The sequence below is a fragment of the Triturus cristatus genome, chromosome 11 (assembly GCF_964204655.1).
Source record: "Triturus cristatus chromosome 11, aTriCri1.1, whole genome shotgun sequence".
Taxonomy (NCBI): domain Eukaryota; kingdom Metazoa; phylum Chordata; class Amphibia; order Caudata; family Salamandridae; genus Triturus; species Triturus cristatus.
In genome coordinates, this window is record NC_140594.1 from 783,016,979 (window position 1) to 783,039,444 (window position 22,466).

Sequence of the window (22,466 nt, forward strand, 5' to 3'; positions counted from 1 at the left end):
ATTTTGGGCCTAGCTCAACCACACCTAGGGAAACCTAACAACCTGCACATTTTTGAAGATTAGACAACCAAGGGAGTCCAGGGGTGTGTGACTTGCATAGTAACACACATTTATGTGTGGAAAACTTCTGGAATCTGCGAGGAGCCACACATTTCCTACCATCCATCATTCCTCTAAGTCTGCTAATACAAATGCTACTTCACTTGTGTGGCTAGGCTTAGTGCCTGTGACAGGAAATGTCCCAAAATGCACCATGGATTCATCACGTTTTTCCACTCAAAACTGACCATTTTTTGGGAAATTAGGTAGTTGTGGATCTTGGGCCCTAGCTCAGCTTGTATTTAAGGATACCTAGCAAACTTGCACATTTTTGGAAACTAGACACCAGGGGAATCCAGGTTAGTGGTTGTCACTAGTTATTTTTTTAGCCAGAACCCCTTGCAAACCTCAAACTTTGACAAAAAACACATTTTCTTTTCATTTCTGTTGCGGAAAGTTCTAAAATCTGTGGGAAGCCAAAAACATCATTCTACCCTGCATTCCACCACATCTCCCGATAAAAATGGTACCTCAATTGTGTGGGTAGGCTTAGTACCCGCGATAAGAAACGTCCCTAAATGCAACATCGATACATCAAATTTTTGTACAGTACATGGATCCTTTTTATTCAATGTGGGTAGCTGTGGATTTTGGGCCCTAACTCAGCCGAGACCTAGGAAAATCTGCACATTTTTAAAAACTAGACAACCAGGGAAGTCTGGTGTTGCATGACTTGTGTGGTTCTCACCAAATAAGTTTACCCAGAAGCCTTAACAACCTTCAAAATTCTGCTTAAAACACAAATTTTCCACAAATTTCTGTGTGGAAAACGACTAAAATCAGCAAGGAGCCACAAATATCCTGCCACCCAGCATTCCCCGAAATCTCCTGATAACTTACTTGTGTGGGTTGGCCTAGTGCCCGTGACATCACATCTTCACACTGAAAGTGACCCTTTTTGTTTTTTGCATTATAGGTAGCTGTAGATTTTGGGCCCTAGCTCAGCTGGAACCCAGGCAAACCTATTAAACCTGCACATTTTTGTAAAACAGGCAACCAGGGGAGTCTAGAGGTGCATGACTTGCATGACTCTTATCATGTAATTGTCCCCAGAAGCATTTGCAAATTTCAAATTTTGGTAAGATACACACATTTTCCTCACATTTCTGCACACTGAGTTCCCACATGTCCCCCAATAAGAACGGTACCCCACTTGTGTGGGTGGGCCAAAAGACCAAGACACAAAAGACCCTAAAGTGCTACATTGCGAGATAAGAAATAGAGGTAGCTGCTGTATTTGGGTAAGTGCTGTGTCGCAACCCATGCAATCCTAGGAATTACAGCCATTTTTTAAAACTAGACAACCAGGGGAGTCTAGGGTGATGTGCCTTGCATAGATCCCATAAGATTTTCCTACTCACAATGTAAATGTAAATTGATAATTGTATATCGCACTACTCACCCGCAAGGGTCTCAAGGCGCTTGTACGAATACCGCTGTGGAACCCATCCTGGCTTTCCCTGTGAGGCGTCCACTCCTGGGCACCCCCAAGGTGGAGGCCAGGCATCCTTAGCGTTGTGGGGGCCGTTGTGAAGATTAAGCAAGCTATTGCCCAGAGTTGCAGAGTGGGACTCCATGATTGGAATAGGCACCGAGGCGAGAATGATCAGGTCCGTGGAATTTTTGAGCCCAAGACCCGCCGAGGCGGGGAATTGAACCCTGGTCCCGGGCTATACCTCTGCATCAGGGCCTGCCCCTCTAATCATTGAGCCACACTTCTCCACCCCGCATTACAATACCCTGCAAACCTCAAACTTTGCCTGAAATGACACATTTTTGTTCCATTTCTGTGAGGGCGAGGGCTCCCATTGACCTTGGTTTGATCTGTTCCTGTAGTGGGCACTAGACCCAACCATACAAGTGGGGCAGCGTTTTTATCGGCACAAATGTAGTAATAGGTAGGAATTTTGATGTTAGCATAGGCTTCTTGGTAAAATTACCTGGTGAGTCACGCAATTTACACACACCTGGACTCCCCTGGTTGTCTAGATATAAAAAATGTGCCGGTTCGCTAGGTTTGCCTAGGTGCTCGCTGAGCTAGGCCCCAGAATCCACAGCTACTCACATTGCAAAAAAGAGTGTTGTCACTGCATAAATGTGATGTGTCTATGATAACTTTATAGCATTTTCCAATTGTGGGCACTAAGGCTACCCACTAAAATTGGGTTTTTATGTGGAAACAGGTGTGAAAGCTGGTTGGTTGTCAATTTGTGGATATCAACAGATTACAGAAATTTCCAACACACAACGTAAATAAGTGAGTAATCTTAGCCGTATACACATTTCATGATTTGTACAGCAATCTGGGAAAGTGAACAGAATCAATGCAAGTTATACCACGCTGGACACCCATGGTGTCTAGAATGCATCAAAAAGAGGAGTTCTGAGTAAGGGCCAGAATTACATTTTGGCTGATGAACAAATGCTCAGTCGCACTGGTGGGGAACTTAACGTCTGCCAGGTTAAGAGTACTCCGCATGGCAAAAATGAGAAGTGACCACCAAGCTGGCGGTCAATTCAAAAACATAGGCAGGAGCCTCCATCATTGCAGTTGCTATCATCAGCTTTTTATGTTTGATGCACTGCTCATCAACAATCCCTTCCAAATTTCAGAAGCGTCAAAGGCGTTTCGACCCCCCCAAAGTCAGAGGGTCATCATTACGACCGAGACAATTTAATGAGGAAAACAGAATATCTGAAGAATCAAATAGACAAAAAGAGCGCCCCTTACTAGTAAGAAAAAGAAGAATAAATATAGAGGACCAAAACCTCAAATAGGTCTTGTAATACTTACATTATAACAGTACACAAATTATACTAACTAGACAAAGCCTGCATCCAATCAGGAAACCAAGAAAGCAAAAATGAGGACAAGCTCACCAATAAAACATGGAAAAATCCATCAAAGCCATAAATCGCTTGTTCGAAAGATTAGTAGCCAAAGACCTAGTGAAAAGTCACTTAACAAACAAATCACCTACTAAAATAAGAATCTACCACTTGATCAAACCCAAGTTTCCCCCTAAAAAAATCAGACCCCCAAACAATAATACGGATCAATTATTTAATAACTAGACACCCAGTGAGAAATAATTTAGAGTGATCTGCCACCAAGATAAGCAAAGAAATCTACCATTTACTCAAGCCTACGAAATAACTGGCAAAAAATTGGTACGCCAAATTATAATGTGTAACTAATCTTATAAAAGGAAGAGGGAAACAGCTGGTTACTGCTCGTGGGGTCAAAAAAACAATGCTGTGGAAAAAAACAACCCGAAGTGCCAGACCTCACCTGGTAGCTCTCTCATTTAGCTATTCCAGTGTGGCCGCATCAGACTGGAGAACTCTCTGAACACAGAAAGGCACAAGCCATGCACGCCGGCGTCCCAAAATAAAGACGCTGTAGGCAGCGCAGACAATAAACACAAAAGAAATTCTCTGTCTAACAAAGCCTAAAAAAGTGGTCTGCAACAAAAATAATAAATAAAGACCTTAGATTCCCGACGAAATAATTGCACAAATAATTGAGAAAATGTAGAAGGCGCCAGGCTTGCAAAATTACACCGCTCACAATAAAAAAGTGAAACAAATCATTAGATGGTTGCTCTCAAGATCGACCCATAGTTGCTAGTTGATAAGGCATTTTGAAAGACATGTATAAGGATTTCACAGAAGTAGTTCTTATGGAAAAAGTTAAAAATAATAAGGCATGTAACACACCCCAATTCAATTGAATATAGACGGAATAAAGATGTAAAAATACTGCTCATACAAGTTCCTTATACAAATTCCTATAGCACCGTCACAGAATTGCATTCCTCCAATGTATTGAGTCCATGTGTTATTCTTGTAGGTATGGGCATCTTTCTCCCTGTCACCTCAACAGAGGACTAGGCATGTTAGAGTATGTTCTCTCAAGGGTAAGAAAAAACTCTGTGCCCTGTATTGTACTTGGGATGGGTCAGGGAAGGCCTGTTATGCTTTACATGCTCGCTGTGAAAGATAATCCAATTACCCCACATCTTCTTCTTTGGAAAATCTCAATTGAGAGCTGCAGTCTGCTGTCACCATGCTTGCACTGTTACTTTTTTACTACATGGGAAGTAACCATCTTACCTTTTTGTCTTCTAGTGAACGTGATGCGCCTATGGATACTATTAGAACTGTCAACGAACTGCAGGAACTTTTTATTAATTTGCGATTTGGAAATTCCCCTCCATCGACAAGGAAGCTCATGAAAAGCCTTGGGATAGAGAGTGGTAATAATCTTTCATTTTTGTAATGATTGATTTCACATGCAACTATTATGAGCTTTAGTTGTGATTCCTTCTTCTCTGCACTGTAATATTAAATTTTATTTTCCACAAGTGATTAGGAGCCTCTTCACAGTGCTATGCCAAAGACATCAATATCAAGCTGTCTAGAAATTCTCACTCCACCAGAGCACTGGACTCTCTAGTAAGTAAGGCTAAACTATGGACAGGTTCCAATGCTATCCTCAAAAAAGGAATTTTATGTTAGGAGCGAAGGTGAAGATTATGCTTTATTACCTTCGCTTTCTTTATTACAGCAGACATTTCATCATTTTTTAAAATCATTTTCAACAATAAAAAGCGAAAAAACTACTAGTTTCATGAATCCCTAGGAATGATTAATCTATAACAGTTCCAATCATGTAAACAAATTAGACCTACAAATAACTGGGTAGACTGTGAAACGCTGTAACTAAGGCTCGTTTTTGGTGCTTAAGACTTTCTTTTAAAAATCTGTTGGAAATTTTCCTTTATTTTGAGGCGATAGTAAATATCTTTGATACATATGTGCCTCACTGCACTGCACTGCACTTTGTTGTGAACGCATTGTGATCATTTTAAAAACGTTTTTTTACCTTGTGATTTGGTGTATTCTGTCTTGATTTCTGCGTTTGCTCCCCGGTCCACCACAGCTGGTGCTGGTTGTGTGGAGGGACTCCTACGCTACAATCGTTTTCCTCACTTCCGGTGGGACACTTGATATCCGCCATCTTGAGAGGGTCACGGTCTAGTCCTCGGACCCATTCCCTCGCACACAGTACTTAAACAGGATATGGCGCTGACGTGCGCAGCGGACGCGCGCAGCGGCGTGCCGGAGGCGCGCCCAAGGCAAGCCCGTCTGCGCCCGTCCGCGACCATGACGCGCCCATGACGCGCCCAGCGCCAGCCACGCTGCCTGTTGCCCTCCACACCAGACCATGACAGCTCGGCAATTGGAGGCACTAAATATAGGTAATCAATGCGGTCATTCGCTCGAGGTTGATGGTATTACGGGTCCGATAAGTTGTCGATTATGTCGGACCCAAATTAATGTAATTAACCAGGATATAACGTCTGACTCGCACACCACTCACTCCCTTCCAGCACCCATCCTTGGAGGCCTAATAAATGCTCGCTCTTTAAGAAAGCATGCCCTGGATATTAAGGAGTTGATTGTGGAGAACAAATTAGATTTCCTATTTGTCACCGAAACGTGGTTGAGGGAGGACTGCAATCCAGATATAGTAACCGCTCTGCCACTAGATTTTACCATGTGTAGGTTGGACAGAGAGGAGGGCAGGGGAGGGGGAGTAGCCATTATACATAGGGAATCTTTGCAGGTGAAGACCTTTTCCCTCCAAGGCCTTACAGGAGCAGAAAACGTGGGATTCTGCTGTGCTATGGATAACTCCTTTTCCTTTGCTGGAGTACTGTTATATCGGCCACCAGGCAATAGCAATACTTTTTTAGATTCCCTGGGAGAAGCCCTCAGCGAGGCAGTGCTCAGATACGCAAACTTTACTCTTTTTGGGGATATTAATCTTCATTTAGAATGCGAGAGTAGCCCGGGAGTGTCTTCCTTTCTAAAAACTATCTCTATGCTGGGGCTCAAACAGTTGGTCCAAGGTCCATCTCACTGTGGAGGACATACTCTGGACACTGTCTGTTCTAACCTAGAGTCCCTACAGACTGGCAAACCAGTGCCACAGGCCTGGTCTGACCACAGTTTTATTCCTTTTGACTTTCCTATTCCCCAAAAAGTTAGTACAGTTATAAACGACAGTGACCACAGCTATACTTGTAAGCGGAAGTGGCATCTGTTGGCCTCTAATCCCCTCTTGACAGCCACGGCTTTAAATACTGCACCGGAACTTATAGGGGAACCTGAAGAGGATTCAGATAGACTGAATAATTGGATCACATCCATCGGGAATAAACTGGAACCCCATAGAAGAGCCATTAGAATATCCAAAAGGAAGATCCACAACGACCCTTGGTTCTCCAGGGACCTAGTGGAGCTCCATTTACATAGCAAGCAGCTGGAACGTAAATGGAGGAGGGGATACGAAGTATCCAGTCTGCTTATCTTCAAAGCCTTTAGGAAGAAATATAAGGCGGCCATTAATTCTGCAAAAAGGGAATACTTTTGCAATAAAATCGCTATAGCCAAGAATAATACAAAAGAAATATTTAAAATTGTAAAATCTTTTACTGATCCCAAGGTCCTGCACACCACCATACCGTCATCTGTGGCACTCTGCAATGAAATTGCATGTTTTTTTGAGGACAAAATTAAAAACATTCAAAGAAACTTTAGGACTTGGAAATCGGAAGATTTTAACGATGTAAGTGAACCAGATCTCAGTTCCAATCTTCCAGTTCTGGCATAATTTCAAGCGGCCACTTTAGCCCAAACTAAAGAGGCTATATTAGCTTGCAAATCTGGTTCACCACTGGACGTCTGCCCCCCGACGTTTTTACATCATATTATTGATGTGGTTAATCCTGTAATCAATGGCATAGTGAACTCCTCTCTTGCCTTGGGTAATGTGCCCACAGATTGGAAATTCGCGATTGTCAAACCTTTAAAAAAGAAACAGAACGTAGAATCCTCAATATTATCCAACTACAGGCCCATTTCGCTTCTCCCCATCTTGGGTAAGATCACTGAGAAAATAGTGTGTCAACAACTGGCCAGCTTTACTGAATCTGCATCCATCCTCCACCCTCGACAATCGGGTTTTCGTCCCAGACACTCGACGGAGTCAGCGTTACTTGAGATCACGGACACCCTTAAATTCATCTTGGACAGTGGCAGGAAGGCAGTCTTGATTCTGTTAGACTTGTCTGCCGCGTTCGATACCATTTCCCATGACATCCTGTTAGCCAGATTAAGATCATGTGGCATTACAAACTTGGCCCTGGCATGGATATCATCATTCCTGTCTAACAGGAAACAAGTCATCTCCTTGGGATCTTGCGTGTCATCTGAACGCACTGTCTCTACGGGTGTCCCTCAAGGGGCCTCCATCAGTCCCCTGCTGTTTAACATATACATGGCCCCTCTGATCTCTTTGATCTCTTCCTTTGGAATTGAGACCACATCTTACGCTGACGACACTCAACTCATTCTGTCTCTGGAGGATAAAGCAACATCAGCAGAGGAGAATTTTAAAACCTGTTTCTCAGCGATCATTAAATGGATGACTAACAACCACCGCTGTTGTAACACCGATAAAACAGAGATCCTTCCCATTGGCAAAAACAACACGTTCCAACCCAAGGATTGGTGGCCAGAGGATACGGCAGCCCCTCCATCTATTGTGGAGGTTGCCAGAGATCTGGGAGTTTTGTTTGACACCTCACTTTTATTTAAGCCGCATGTATCAAAATTAACAGGGATCTGTTTTAGCCACATTCGGACCTTGAAAAAGTTCTTCAATCTCATTCCAGCAACAGCAAGAAAAACAGTAACGGTAGCTCTGATTCTGTCACGGTTGGACTACTGCAACAGCCTTCTCGTTGGGACCAATAAATCGTCCCTAAGACGGCTTCAGGTTGTCCAACATGCAGCTGCTAGATTGGCTCTGGGTCTTCCCCGTAAATCATCGGCCTCAGCTGCATTGAAGACTCTACATTGGCTATCAATTCCTAAAAGAATTCTCTTTAAACTCCTCCTGACAACCTTTAGAGCTGTTCGAGGAGTCGGCCCCGCCTATCTCTCTGCCAGGTTTAAACCGTACACTACTGCCAGAACGTTACGATCTAGCTCGGCTAATCTTTTGGCAGTGGGCAGGTTCAAACTGTCAACTAGGGGAGGAAAATCAGCCTCGATACTTGGAGCTAAAGCATGGAATCAATTACCTAGGGAACTGAGGGCAATGCAACAGCAAGATCCATTTAAACGTGCCCTTAAGACCTGGATATTTGGTCTATCTGATGCCTACTCTCTTGCTCTAATTTAGATTGCTTTGTATCAGTATGCTCGGTTATCTGCAGCGCCAGGAGGCTCCAGCCGGAGTGACAGTTGCGCTATATAAACTCACCTTTCATTCATTCATTCATTCATTCATTCATTCAATCAGGCTCGTCCAGGTCACTTATAGTCCCTTCTCCATGTTGTGACCTCCTCTTACTTTGCTTCTCGCAGTCACAGCGAAGTTACTTTTCTCATGCCTTCATTATTGTAGTGTGAGTATAGTTTCCTGATTTTAAAAGATAATAGTGTGTTTAGCTGCTGTTTATAGAAGTGTGCAGCTTATGTTTGTTTATGGCCACGGAAACGTGTCCCGCAATCATCTGTGGTGCTGTCTTGGTTAAGTCTGGGCGGTGAACTCCGCTTGGAGTTTGCGGAGTTTTCCGCACTCCGCATTACGCAGAGCTCGTGGAGTTCTGAAAAACTCTGCTCGCGTAACGGAGCAGAGTTTTTTTCCTTGCTTGCGTTCCTCAACGTCAAGTTAGCAAGCGCAAGCGAAGATCATCCGCGTCCTGGCGAGATTTTTCCTTGTTCCCGATCATCAACATCAAGTTGGCGATCGCGAGCATGGAAAATCAACCTCCCGGCGAGATTTCTCAATGCGGGCGGTCAGATTACTCATTGTGAGTGGTCGGGTATGCTCGCGACCCCTCGCATTGATCAACTGTCCGTTCGTGTTGAGAAAACTGCAGCTCGAGTAAAAATCTACTCGAGCAGACGAAAGGGAGCAGCGCCCGCTTGCACTGTGCATGGTGCCGTTCGCGATGATTGCACAGTGTGGACAAGCATCTAGCACTGAAAATAATAGCAAACAGCATTTATCTAATGCACTCCGCCGCTTGTGGAGCTTTGCGTAGCGCATCGGAGTTTTTTTGCACTTCACGGAGTTTCGCATAGGGGAACTCCGCAAACTCTGCCCAGGCTTAGTCTTGGTTCGGCTCCGTGACACAGTGCCGTCCTCTGTCCACTAGGTGGTGCTCCCAGCTGATCGGCACTTGGCTCCAGACGCGCAATTCTGTCAATTTCTGGTCAGTAGTAGCACGAATCGCGTGGCGGTAACTGTCCGCATTGAAGCCTTGCTTAGAGAGTGATGCCCCAGTAAGAACTGGGGTCTGTACTAAAATTGCCTTAATATATTTCTGATGCATTGCAAGGGTCTGTATTGTGTTTGTGAAAAACGCCCCTCGGATTCTGTATTTATTTGTGTGGCCACACGGACCTCTCGGAGGGAACACGCTCCCTGGCTACTATGCCCCACTGATTTATTGGCACGGAAGGTAAGTGTTCTATGGCTTTGGACCCATAATCTGTGTGGCTCTGCCCACACCAAACCCTTGACTGGCTCCCCAGATCCTAGTTTGCCGCCCTCTGACTGCCCACATTTGCCGCAGCATGTCATGTAGCACCTTTTGCGCAGATTTAGGCATAGTTATCTGCCTATTTACTGACCTGCGCTGCGTCCTACAACTTCCTTAATGGAAGGTTTAGGTGACATGTCCATAGACCCCTTTGCTTATCTGCCCTAGGATGACAACTTATATGAGGCCATGGACTCCTCCATTTATAGGGCAGTTGACGAGGCCATGGGTCTCATTGAGCAGCACATTGCTCAACAAATTGTGCGTGAATGTGTCAAACGACCCCAGGCGGGTAAACTCCCGTATGCGGACGTCGTGCCAGCGAAGCGACCCCGTGAGAATGGCGTAGATCAAGACGCATTCCTCTGCCTGAAACAGGCCTTCATAGCCCAGAAGCTCCTGGCCTTGCCCCCTTCTGACCCAGTGGAACCACTGGAACCCCGTCTCCCCTCTCACTGTATGATCAGGATGGTGACTCGCACTCCAACAAGAAGGTTAGGTTTTACAAAATCTGGCAACCTTCCCTACCCTCCCAGCGAACCCCCCGCTGCAGCAACAGGGTCCAACATGTGAAAAAGAAGGAGCGTAACCACCTGTGGGCGGGGTGCTCACAGCCGACTCTGGACAGCAAGGTCGCCTTGACACCAGACATCGACCCTAGGATGGTCACATTCCAAGCCAAATTTCCAAAAGATCCCAAAAAAGACATAGACCGGTCCTGGAGAGCTTGCCAGGACAAGCTCATGCACGCCATTGGTCCGCTCACCAAAATCCTCAAATGCAGAGGATGTCAAGTCTTCGGGTGCCCTTATCTCCCTTGAAGTGCTCTCGGGATGGTCGCACAGGGCGTTTATCTTTTCTAGGTAATACCAACTGCGCGCTATCCACAGAGTGACAGTGCTCCATTTTGATCAAAGTGGACCCATAGCTTGGGGACCTCGCCACTTGGTAGACAGGTGCAGTGGTCCAAGGGGGGCTTTTTGGAGACCCCTTTGTTAAAGAGCTAGGCAAATTTGTAAATAACTTCACTTCTTTGGACAAAGCCCAACTGTTCCTTAAGGGGGTTTTCCTACTCGGGTTTTCCAAGGGGCCAGCCATTGTAGGGGCCGCTCGGCCGGCCAGTTTGCATCACAAGCCCCCTCCAGAGGGCAAGGCTTCATGCGAGGCTATTACCAACACCAGGCGCACTTTACCAGTTTTTATCCCACCAGGGGACAACTATTCAGAGGCTTAAAGGGGCAATCCAATCTCACCAATTTGGGTGAGTGGTCATCCTTCTTCTTTGGTATAGGTAGGGAGGGGGGCAGACTTGCACTTTTCCTTCACGTGTGGAGGACTATCACAACAGACTAGTGGGTTCTGCAAACTGTGAAGGGTTTCCAGATAGAGTTTTTATTGTGCCCGTTTCAGGCCACTGGCCTTCATCCACTCCTCTTCCCAGGAGGCCACGCTTATAGACTCAGAGGTCCAATCGCTTTTGGAAATAGGTGCAATTTGGCCAACAGCCATCCACCCCCATGGATTTGTTAGCAACCTTTTTCTAGTAGACAAGACCGACGAGGGAGGGCACCCCTTTATCAGCCTACGAGAGTTCAAGGAAAGGCTGGTGTGCCGCCATTTCAAAATGGAGGCCATCTACCTCCTGCGGGACGAGCTGTAGCCAGCTAATTGGATGGTCTGCTTGGACCTCAACGACGCTTATCTGTCCGTCTCAATCTCTCCTCTTCACCTAAGTTTCCTCCAGTTTTTTTGGGGCCAACAGGCATTCAGTGTTTTCCAATCTTCCATTTTGGCTCTCCCCTGCCCCTTGGTGCTTTACCAAACCAGTGGTGGAACACCTTTGGGTGCAGCATCTTGTCGACCTGCTTATCATGACCCAGTGCTCTTGTCAGCTGTTGCTCCAACTGTAGACTGCAGAAGACCTGTTGGACAATTTGGGGTTCATGGTCAATGAGGCAAAGTCCCTCCTCAGAAGGCGATCTTCTGGGGGTTCGTGATCGACTCAACCACATCTTCGCTGAGTCTTCCATCTTGGAAGATCACGAAAATTAGGTTAGTAAACATAGGGATCCACCCTCAGATATATATGTACGTCAAATCCTCACAGATTAAGTATGTATTCCTACAGTGGTGGAAAGTACACACAGGTTGTTTAAATACCCCTCACACACCAAAAGGGCCCTTGGTGTCATGCTTCATCATAGGGGTCTTTCAGCCCCTCTACGGGACGGGGCGTGCTACGACCTACGTCTACGTGGGAGCACTGTTGTTGTGAGACAACTATGTGTCGTGTAGGGGTGTGAAAGCAAGGGTCAGGAGTGGATATGAAAGTGAATTAAAAACCGGGTCCACTTTGCAATTATTCTATTCTTAAACGTGTGATTCTTCCGTTAAAAAGATCTTCTTTTTATTTATTTGTCTTCCGGTTCCCCATGGCAGAGCCAGCACAATCCTCCGAGTGAACATGCGGCCACAGTCAAGCCCGTCTGCGCCCGTCTGCGTCCCGGAGGCGGCCGGGGTCGGATTTTCTGCCGGTATGATGATCCAAGCAGCTAATAAAGTTTGTACATATGACAGGGAGACTCTCATTGGGTTGCGCTCCTCCTGCCAATGCAATAAGATTATTGATATTGAGACCAGCGCTTCTGTAATAAAGTGTAAATATTGTAGTTGGGGCGACATTAATGATACCCTTACTACTTTGCCCAAGTACAATCCATATAGACAGGAGGAGCGGGTTGCTATGGATAAGGAACAACAACACATCGCGGCCCACTGTTAAATTGTAGATCACTTAATAAACATGCTTTGCACATTTATGATATATTATCTGAAACCAAACCTGATTTTTTGTTTCTGACTGAAACTTAGCTTTCGGATTCGTCCAATCCAACCATAGCTTCAGCCATTCCACCTGGTTACTCTATTATAAGGAAAGATCGGGTTGGAAGCAAGGGAGGTGGAATCGCTATTATTAGCAAAATGGATATTACTGTTACTTGTATTCCCCTGGAGGAAATTGAAGGGGAAGAATATCTATGTTTTCAGGCTACCCTGTCCCCCCATCAGTGCCTGGCAGGAGTCCTCCTGTACAGACCCCCAGGGCCGGCAGGGGTTTTCTTAAAGTCCATTGGCGATGTCATTTCGCCTGTGGCTTCTATATTTAAACATTTCCTCGTCTTAGGGGATTTTAACATACATATGGATCAACAGGACGCCTTAGAGACGATTTCCTTGATGGAAACACTGGGTGTACTCACTATCAGTCCATGTATATTTGCCGCTACGCATGAGAAAGGTCATATCCTTGATCAGGTATTTGCAAATTGCTTGATTCAGACAGAGCCTCCTCTACCCCTTCTCTGGTTTGATCATTATCTGGTCGGTTTCAAGCTACCTAAATTGCCAAAGCACCCATCGTCTCAGGTTAAGCAGCCATCTTTCACCTCCAGACCTCTTCATAAGGTTACTCTGGATGCTCTTAAACATGAATTAGATCTACACCCTCCTTTACACACTGGTGACATAGAGTTGGATGCAGAGGCTCTGATTAAGTGGATTGCACAGGGTACTTTAACCCCTGCCCCTCCTACCCCAGGCTCACTTAGAACAATTAGACGTTCAGCCACTTGGTTTAACGACACCTTACGTAACAGCATTAACCCATTTCTCTTCTCCCTTTCTTTGCAAAAACAGTTGAGAAATATGTTCATACAGTAATCAGCAATTTTGCAGAGGCCAATAAACTGTTTCATTCTAGTCAATCTGGTTTTAGGCAGAATCATAGTACACGGCATTGCTGGAAGTATCTGAATCTATCAGAGACCTTGGATGCTGGTGGCAGGGCGGTCCTGGTTCTCTTAGATCTCTCTGCGGCTTTTGACAGCGTGCCCCACGGTCACCTCCTTCAGAGGCTGAGGGCGAGTGGTTTTGAGGGCACGGTGCTGAAGTGGTTTGTTTCCTTTTTAGAGGACAGAAATCAGGCGGTATGGTCACCCCCTTTCTCGGCCAGTATACCATCTTTGAGAGTGGGTGTACCACAGGGCTCTGTTTTGAGCCCCTTACTTTTCAATCTGTACTTGGCCCCTCTGGCTATTTTGGCTGAAGAGAACGAGGTCGCAATAATATCATCTGCTGATGACACTCAACTGCTGTTCACCTGTAGGAAGGGAGAAGAGTTCAATGGGGAGAAGATTAACAACTGCCTTAAGAAAATATTTGCTTGGTTTAACTTTAACCATCTGAAATGTAATTCAGATAAGTCCGAGATCATTTTCTTCGGCTGCCCCCCGCTGAACGCTTGGAAACAATGGTGGCCACAAGATCTGTCTCCTCCGCAGGCTGCTGTTCGGACTGTGAAGAATCTGGGAGTAAAAATGGATGACAAACTTTCTATGGCAGTCCAGGTGCAGTCAGTAACCGGTACCTTCTTTGGTCTCCTGAAGATGCTTCGGAGGTTTCTATTTCTATTACAGACCCCGCACAGAAAAATAGTAATTCAGGTCCTTATCATCTCTAGATTGGACTATGTCAACGTCCTCTATCTAGGCCTCCCGGAGTCCTTACTCAACAGATTGCAGGTGGTGCAGAACGCGGCAGTCAGGGCTGTCCTGAGTCTCGGGATTAGAGAGCGGATTTCGCACCATCTAAATAATCTGCATTGGCTACCTGTCCGCAGTAGAATTAGTTTCAAAGTCCTGGTTTTGGCCTTTAAGGCCCTGCATGGCGTGGGAGCAAAGCACATAAGCAGAAGAGTTTCCTTCTATGTTCCCAGCAGATCTCTCAGATTTGCTCATTTACATCTTATGGTCACTCCCAAGTGCCTTAGAGCCCGCAGAGGCGGTCGCTCTTTTCAAGCGCTAGTGTCTGGACTTTGGAATAAGCTTCCTCTCCCACTTAGGCAAACTACCAACTTGCTTGCTTTCAGGAAACAACTGAAAACCTGGCTGTTCCAAAAAAACATCTTAAATCATCTTTTCCTCTTCTCCTTTCTTCTTTTCCCCTCCTCTTTGTTCCTCTTGTGTGCTTTTCTGTCTTAGCGCCGGGACACTCTTCTGAGTAGCCGTGCGCTCTATAAATCCGCTTTAACTTAACATAACAGGTGCTGCATACTAGCGATTCTCGCCACGTTAATTGAGGAGGGAACCTCAATTAGTGGCCCTATTTAAACCCCACCTTGGTACGGCTCAGTTATCCAGCGGAGCCATCGGGGAGGCCACACGAGGCAGGTCAGTGTCCCAGGAGTAGTGAGTACGGCATAGCCGGTAGGAACTTCGGTATTGCGAGGATGTCGCCTAGGACTACTCGATATTCCTCTCTTGTAATACCCATATATATTTTTTCTCCTAGATTGCCTATTAGGCACTCCTTCCACCCGTTCAAGGCTCATGGTGCTTTATTCCTAAAATTTTCAAGTAGATTGTTTCCCTTGCCTTGACACCGCTACAACGCAACAATATGGGCTGTGTTCTTTCGTAATCTCTATGGGCTGATTATAACTATCCCTTTGGAATAGAGTGTGTGCTTTATGTTCTGTGTGTGTCTGTCTCATGTTATTGTCCTTTGTTTATTTTTACACCAGGACACTTCATCACCATTATTTCACTAAAACTAATTTCATAAAGTCTAATGTCACTCATTTTTTACAGGTCACCATTGCTCACAGTGGACGAAGTATATGGCTTGTAAAGTATGTCTATTTTTGCAGGTTAACGACTACTACGACCTATTGAGGCTTCATGACTGTGTGCAGTGAATTCACTTGCACCATACTCTTTACACTTGACATATATCACCATTAGGATTAATTAACAAGCATTTACAATGCAACGGTCTCGGCATTGTTAAAGTTAGAGCTATTGGCATTGCTCATGACATTTTTTTTGTTTATGTTTTTGTTTTTAAAACATTTAAAGAAACAGCATTGTTATTTACAATGTCAATAGCTAAATCTCTCTCAAATGTGAGACCTATTGCATATGCACCCACACACAGTGCAACACACACAAAGCCACCCACACACACAGAGCCACCCACACATAGCCACCTACACAGAGCTATTCACATAGAGCAACCCACACAAAAATAGAGCCACCCACACAGAGCCACCTACACACACACACAGTTACCCACACACAGACAGAGCCACCAACGCATAGAGCCACCTACAAAAAAAGCCACCCAAACAGAGCAACACACATAGAGGCACACACATACACACACACACAGAGCCTCCCACACAAACACAGAGCCACCCACACTTACACAGATCCACACACACAAAGCCACACATACATACACAGAGCCACATACACACACAGCCACACACACACACACACATACAGAACCACACACACACATATAGATCTAGACACATACACATTCGCTAGCCGAGACCTAAAAAGGAGATGAGGGCTGGCAATGATGAATTTGATAGAGGGAAGAGACACTCCACAATAACACATAACATGGCTATGCCATGGGACATGATGAACCGAGAATTACATATAAATATGCCGTCTTAAAACATCCTCAGGTAAGCAACCTACATCTCTTTTTCTCGCTTTTGAGTAAAACAGTATCTACCACATGAGTCAGCTGCAGAGTAGACTCCAGGAGCAGGCATTGAACCAGACCCAGCCAATGTGGAGACTGACATGAGATGTTGGTTATTTAAAGGATAAAGAATTGCTAAGGATGCCCAAGCCACAACTTTTTACCCTTAGCCGGCAACTGAGGCAGAAGCTCGAGGTGATATGGAACCAAGCTAATGGCTTCTGCAGGACATCGCCAGACAGGACAAAACAGTGGCAGCAGTGGGTTCATCAAAAGTGGCGTGTTTATGTCTAAGAATTGCCAACATCACATCCTAGAAAGTCTTAGTGTAATACAAAGGGAGGACACATTTGTCTGTTTTTTTAAATTAGCCGAGGCGCTAACTTTGTTTAATAGGGGCCAAATGTCCTTCCCCCAGACTTCTTTCAGGCTTTGGTTCTATGGGTTATCTATTATAGTAAAGCTGTGATTAAGCGATGACTCAGCGTTCGTTTCATTAGGCCTAGCGACAGAGCAGTCCGTGTGACGCCAATGGATTTGCAAATTAGGGTTGAACTCACATTACACCGTGACTCAAAGAAGAGGGCAGGCAAAATAAATTAATAATTACTGACGGGCGAAATAGAGAACGAAACACACAGCTACTTGGTTTGGGAACAAACAACGTAGAGGATAAAATTATAATTTTAACACTTAAGACAGTCACCCTATATCCTTCACAAAATGGGATGCAGAGGCCCCGCCAAATTACTTTTACCCCCAGACTTAAAAAAACAAACAATGACAGCCTTCAAGCCTTAATGCTGATATGTATGGTCTATGTACAGGAGTACTCTTATGAATAGTAGTCGGTTTATTGTTTTCTGTAAGTGTGCTGACCCGTTTGTGCACATATGTCTGTCTGCAGGTGTTGCCATGTGTGATCTATGTCAATGTGTGCATGTCTTTGTGCCTCTATGCTTATACACAACTCAAGCCTTTTAGCTTTGCCACTGCTGATTCTACTTCCAGCGCAAACGTCAGGCAGAGCAGTAGAGGTGATTTTTGGGGTGCACGGGACAGTGTGAGATACATGGTATAGTCAGTATTATACATAATAACGAAGATGCCTATCTCATGCCGTGCTATAGGAACATAGCATGGAGCTGGGAGAAACAGCTGACCAAGGTACGGGGAGACCTGAATTCTCATTCATTATTTCGCACTTGGACCAAAAAATGTGTGATCCTGGGCACATTACTCATTTGATCTCTCTCCGGGTTATTTTTTTAAAACTGGGACTTTTAAACTTGTGCTGAACATCGGCATTGCATACTATTTAGAAACCACCACGTGGGTGTTTAGTTCCAGCTACTTTGCACGGAAATACACAATGCTTTCATCTTTGGTCTGTTAATGGTTTTAGGGTTAATCAGTAAAGTTGAAATGCATCCCTGAAGACGGAACCATGCTGGCACGCAAACTTCAATACACAGCGCGAGGCTGCTAGGCTGTCAGCATACACGGCAACGGGTGTCTTGTTACCCACTTTAGTCATGTTGCAGCTTTAGAGACACTTTTGATCGCAGGTCCTATGAACGTGTATCATGTAAATAATAACATTCACAGCCCTAAGGAATATGCGGGATACATTGTGAATTATAAAACCATACTGCACGATGCTTGTGCAACCCTTGGCCCTGCACCCGCTGGCAAACTTAAACCAGCCACTTCTGGGAAACAACATATAAAGATAATAACGAGTACTGGCAAGTCCACGGTGCTGCAATGCATGGACTGAATGACGGCGGGGTACGGAAAGCCTGTTTCGACATTTATGCGTAAAACAAATAAGCCACAAACCCCACAGTATATACACTATGGTCAGACAAATATTAAATAACCCACTGGTGAGTGAGTGCTTTTACCTGAAAGGGGCCTTGAAACGCCGAGCAGCAAGGAAGAGGCGACCCCACATCCCGCTCCGATAAAATGGACGAATCTTCCGACGCTAAAAACAAAAACAAACACGCCCACCACGTGTAAAAGGGGCTGAAAGGGGCGGGGCTCCTATGAACGTGCATCATGTAAATAATACCATTCACAGCATAAAGGAATATGCGGGATACATTGTGAATTATAAAACCATACTGCATGATGCTTGTGCAACCCTTGGCCCTGCACCCGCTGGCAAACTTAAACCAGCCACTTCTGGGAAACAACATATAAAGATAATAACGAGTACTGGCAAGTCCACGGTGCTGCAATGCACTGACTGAATGACGGCAGGGTACGGAAAGCCTGTTTCCACATTTATGCGTAAAACAAATAAGCCACAAACCCCACAGTATGTACACTAAGGTCAGACAAATATTAAATAACCCACTGGTGAGTGAGTGCTTTTACCTGAAAGGGGCCTTGAAACGCAGAGCAGCAAGGAAGAGGCGACCCCACATCCCGCTCCGATAAAATGGACGAATCTTCTGACGCTAAAAACAAAAACAAACACGCCCACCACGTGTAAAAGGGGCTGAATGGGGCGGGGCTTCAAAAAAGAGAAAGAATCGAAAAAACACGCCCACGAATCCGAAAGAGACGGGGCTTGTTTGGAGAGACAAAGCTCTTCTCCAATGGCTGACCAGCATTTAAGAGGCCAGCCAATGGAGAAGAGGAGAGAAGAGGGGCGGGTTGAAGCCCCACTTCTCAAAGTCATTAAATCTCGCGAGCGAGACTGCGCAAGCGCAGCCTTCACTAGCCGAGACCTAAAAATTACGCACCACTATTATAATTGTGAGTATTGGAAGGGATCCTTATGGTCCTGAAGAAGAAGCTTGGGGGGCTTCGAAACATGTCGGCAGATATAGGAGGCATAGTTTATTGAGGCATATACACCTCCTTCCCCACATTTTAACAATACCAGCTCTAAGGTATATTAAAGTTTTTTGACCAACGAGCCAGGTATTTTTAATTCACTTTCATATCCACTCCTGACCCTTACTCTCACACCCCTACACGACACATAGTTGTCTCACAACAACAGTGCTCCCACGTAGACGTAGGTCGTAGCACGCCCCGTCCGGTAGAGGGGCGGGAAGACCACTATGATGAAGCATGACACCAAGGGCCCTTTTGGTGTGTGAGGGGTATTTAAACAGCCTGTGTGTACTTTCCACCACTGTAGGAATACATACTTAATCTGGGAGGATTTGACGTACATGTATATCTGAGGGTGGATCCCTATGTTTACTAACTTGACTTTGGGAGGGTGTATCCACCTCCACTACTCGTGCTGAGTAGTACCTCTCTACTCCCCATTTTGTTTCTTTTGGATCACGAAAATTGGACATGAGCTGAGGAGAAACCTTGTGAAGCAGTGCATTTCATTGCAGCAGATCACCCACCCTGTTGGGCTCCTGTCATCTTCCATCCAAGCCATCTTCCTGGGTCCTCTACACTACCGGGCCCTTCAGCAGCTCAAAGCCTTCAATCTGCACAAGGGGCTCCATACTGTCAGATGGTATCCCTCACGGATGAGGTGAGGGAGGAAATCTCCTGGGGGCTCTCTCGCTTGGGAGCATTGAGAGAGAGAGTTTTGGGTCAGCCTTGAATCTCGTCCTAGAATCCGATGCCAGTAGATCAGGCTAGGGCACACAGTGTTGCGATTTTTCCACAGTGTTTCTTGGTTCCCTCAGGACTGTGCCTTGCATATCAATTGCTTGGAGCTCCTGGCCGGCAAATTTGTGGTTGTGTGTTGGACTAGAAACAGAATTCAGTCATGTGTTCATCTCAATATGGAAACTGTCTTGGCAGTCCAATACATCAATCATCTGGAGAGCACGCATTCCAGGGTCCTCTCCGACATAGCAAACAGTTTTTGGCATTACTGCCTGGAACATCAGGTGTCGGTGATAGCGGAGTACCTTCCAGGCCAGGTGAATGAGGTGGCGGACTGGAACTCCCGGCATTTATGGGACTCCAGTCTGTGGAAGCTCCATCCTGAGTTGTTCCCCGATCTCCAAGAATGGTGGGAGCCAATTTTGGTGGACCTGTTTGCATTTTGGCTGGATCACCAGCTACGCAGGTTCTTCAGCTGGAGACCAGATCCACAAGCGACGGATGCCTTTCTGCAGGATTGGGCTCCGGAGAAAGGTTACCCGTTTCCTCCATTTGCAATGATCACTCGGGCTTTTGCCCAGATCCGGAGACAGCAAGTGGATGGGGTGATGATCACGCAGACTTGGAGGCCTCAAGTATGGTTACTGGTTCGTCTTGAACTTTCCTGGGATTCTCCAATCAGACTACCCCTGTTTCCTCATCTTCTTCTCAGTCCAGTTCAACTCACACACCGGTTGGTGTTGGCGGGCTGTCTAGGGCTGGTGGCTTGGTGGATTATGGGGGACGCTGATTGGTCCTGGGTTTTTTGAGACAGGCTGAGGATTTCTTATTCAGAGCATTTGGTAGATCGTACAATCAAGTGGTACAAGTCGGCTTGGACTAGATGGACATGTCGGTGTCTGCGAAGGAGTGTAGATTCCATAGTCACAGACATAGTTCAGGTCCTCAATTTCCTGGCAAGTCTGGCAACTGGTGATTTGGCCTACTAGTCCATTAACACTTTTCGTTCTATATCTCGGCGGGTCACATCTCAGTGGAGTAATATCCTTTTGTGTGCCGTTTTCATAAAGGGATTCATCTGTCTCTTCCTCCAGCACCACACTGTTCGGTGCGCTGGGACATGAACCAAGTGTTCAATCTGTTTTTAGGTCTCGCCTAGCGCGCAGGCGCTGCGAGACTTATTGAAAGGGCTTCAAAAAGCTCACCCCACACACATGCTCGTGCGTGTGTGGCCTATTGCTTGCAGTTACCCGCACGGCGCCATGTTTTGAATTATCGTGCCCAGACACGGGCACGATAATTAAAAACCTATGGCCTGGTGCTCGCTCTTGCGCGCACCACTCGCGGGACGCTGCATTCCTTGAATTCCTTGTTTCTCTGGCACTCCGAATTCAGTTTCTTACTTGAGGTGTTCTCTTGAAATATCATTGCATGACGTGACTGTGCTGTTTTCTGTAAAGCACCAATGTCTCGCGTCACTGTGCCCACCTTTTTGAGCGTGTCATAGTTCACATTGTTGTCAAATATAACTATAATCTGTGTGTTAATACTGGACTTTCTTTCCTGACTGCTACACTCTTTTTGAAAGATATTTGCTATTGCTAAGAAGAGGTTTCCCTGCAGAATTCTTTATTTCTGAAACAGTATTCTTTTTTTTTCCTGCTGTAAGGTAGACGGGCTATGGTTTAACTGTTGACAACATTACCTCTCTGGTGAGCTGTCTTTTTTCAGTGAGTTTACTGTATTTAATCAAGATATTTTTTTACTGAAGTACTTCAAATATTTCCACCACTCTGCCTTTCATATATGTGTGTTGGCTCCCAGTATCAGTCATTGGCCCTTCGTATCATGATCAATGGGAAGGATTAAACAAGCATTGGCATAGCCAATAGGTCTCACCTTTGGGACCTTATAAGTATTTAGTTATGCAGCACAATATCCTTGGTGCAACAACATCAACTGTTGCATGGCTAAACACTTATAAGGTCCCAAAGGCGAGACCTATTGGCTATGCCAATGCTTGTTTTCCTGGCAACTGAATAGGTTCCTATCTCGTAAGGAGCTTTCAGTAAAATTGGCTAAGCTATTATGCCTGGTATCCTGCAGGTGGGTTTCTGATGTTAGGGCCCTGGATATAACAGGATGAATCTTTTCCCCATCAGAGAAGTCATTTACCATTAGTAGACGGACAAAGTCTAACACCAGGACTATTTCATATCCAGCTTTTCAGGATTCTCTGAAGTTATGCATGGTACAATGTCTCAAACCATATGAGGAAATGTCTGCGGAGTTCAGACCTCCTTTGAGAGACAACTCCTTATTACATTGTAAAGACCATATAAGGAAGTGTCCTCCCACACCATTGCCCAGTGGGTGTGTCAGTTGATGCAGGAAGCTGGTATTAACCTAACGCCCTTTGAAGTCCACTTGGATAGAGGAGTTATAGCTTTGAAGGCTTTTACGCTTGGAGTGTGCCCGAAGGACATCATGAGCAGATTGATCTTCGGATTCTACCTTAAAGAGGTTCTACTTTGAGCCCTTGCAGGATTTGGCTCATTTGGTAATGAGCAAGCATTGAACCAGCATAATCCT

At 45.4% G+C, this 22,466-nt stretch overlaps 1 protein-coding gene across 4 annotated transcripts in view; it reads left to right on the forward strand.

The window, feature by feature from the left end:
• Positions 1–22,466, forward strand: part of LOC146785433 (ubiquitin carboxyl-terminal hydrolase 48-like) — a 353,159-nt gene that overhangs the window by 129,067 nt on the left and 201,626 nt on the right. For all 4 annotated transcript variants that reach the window (XM_085634485.1, XM_085634487.1, XM_085634486.1 and 1 more), the window contains exon 3: positions 4,231–4,358. In XM_085634485.1, coding sequence (XP_085490611.1) covers positions 4,231–4,358 — 128 coding nt within the window. The remainder of the gene's footprint in view (positions 1–4,230; positions 4,359–22,466) is intronic.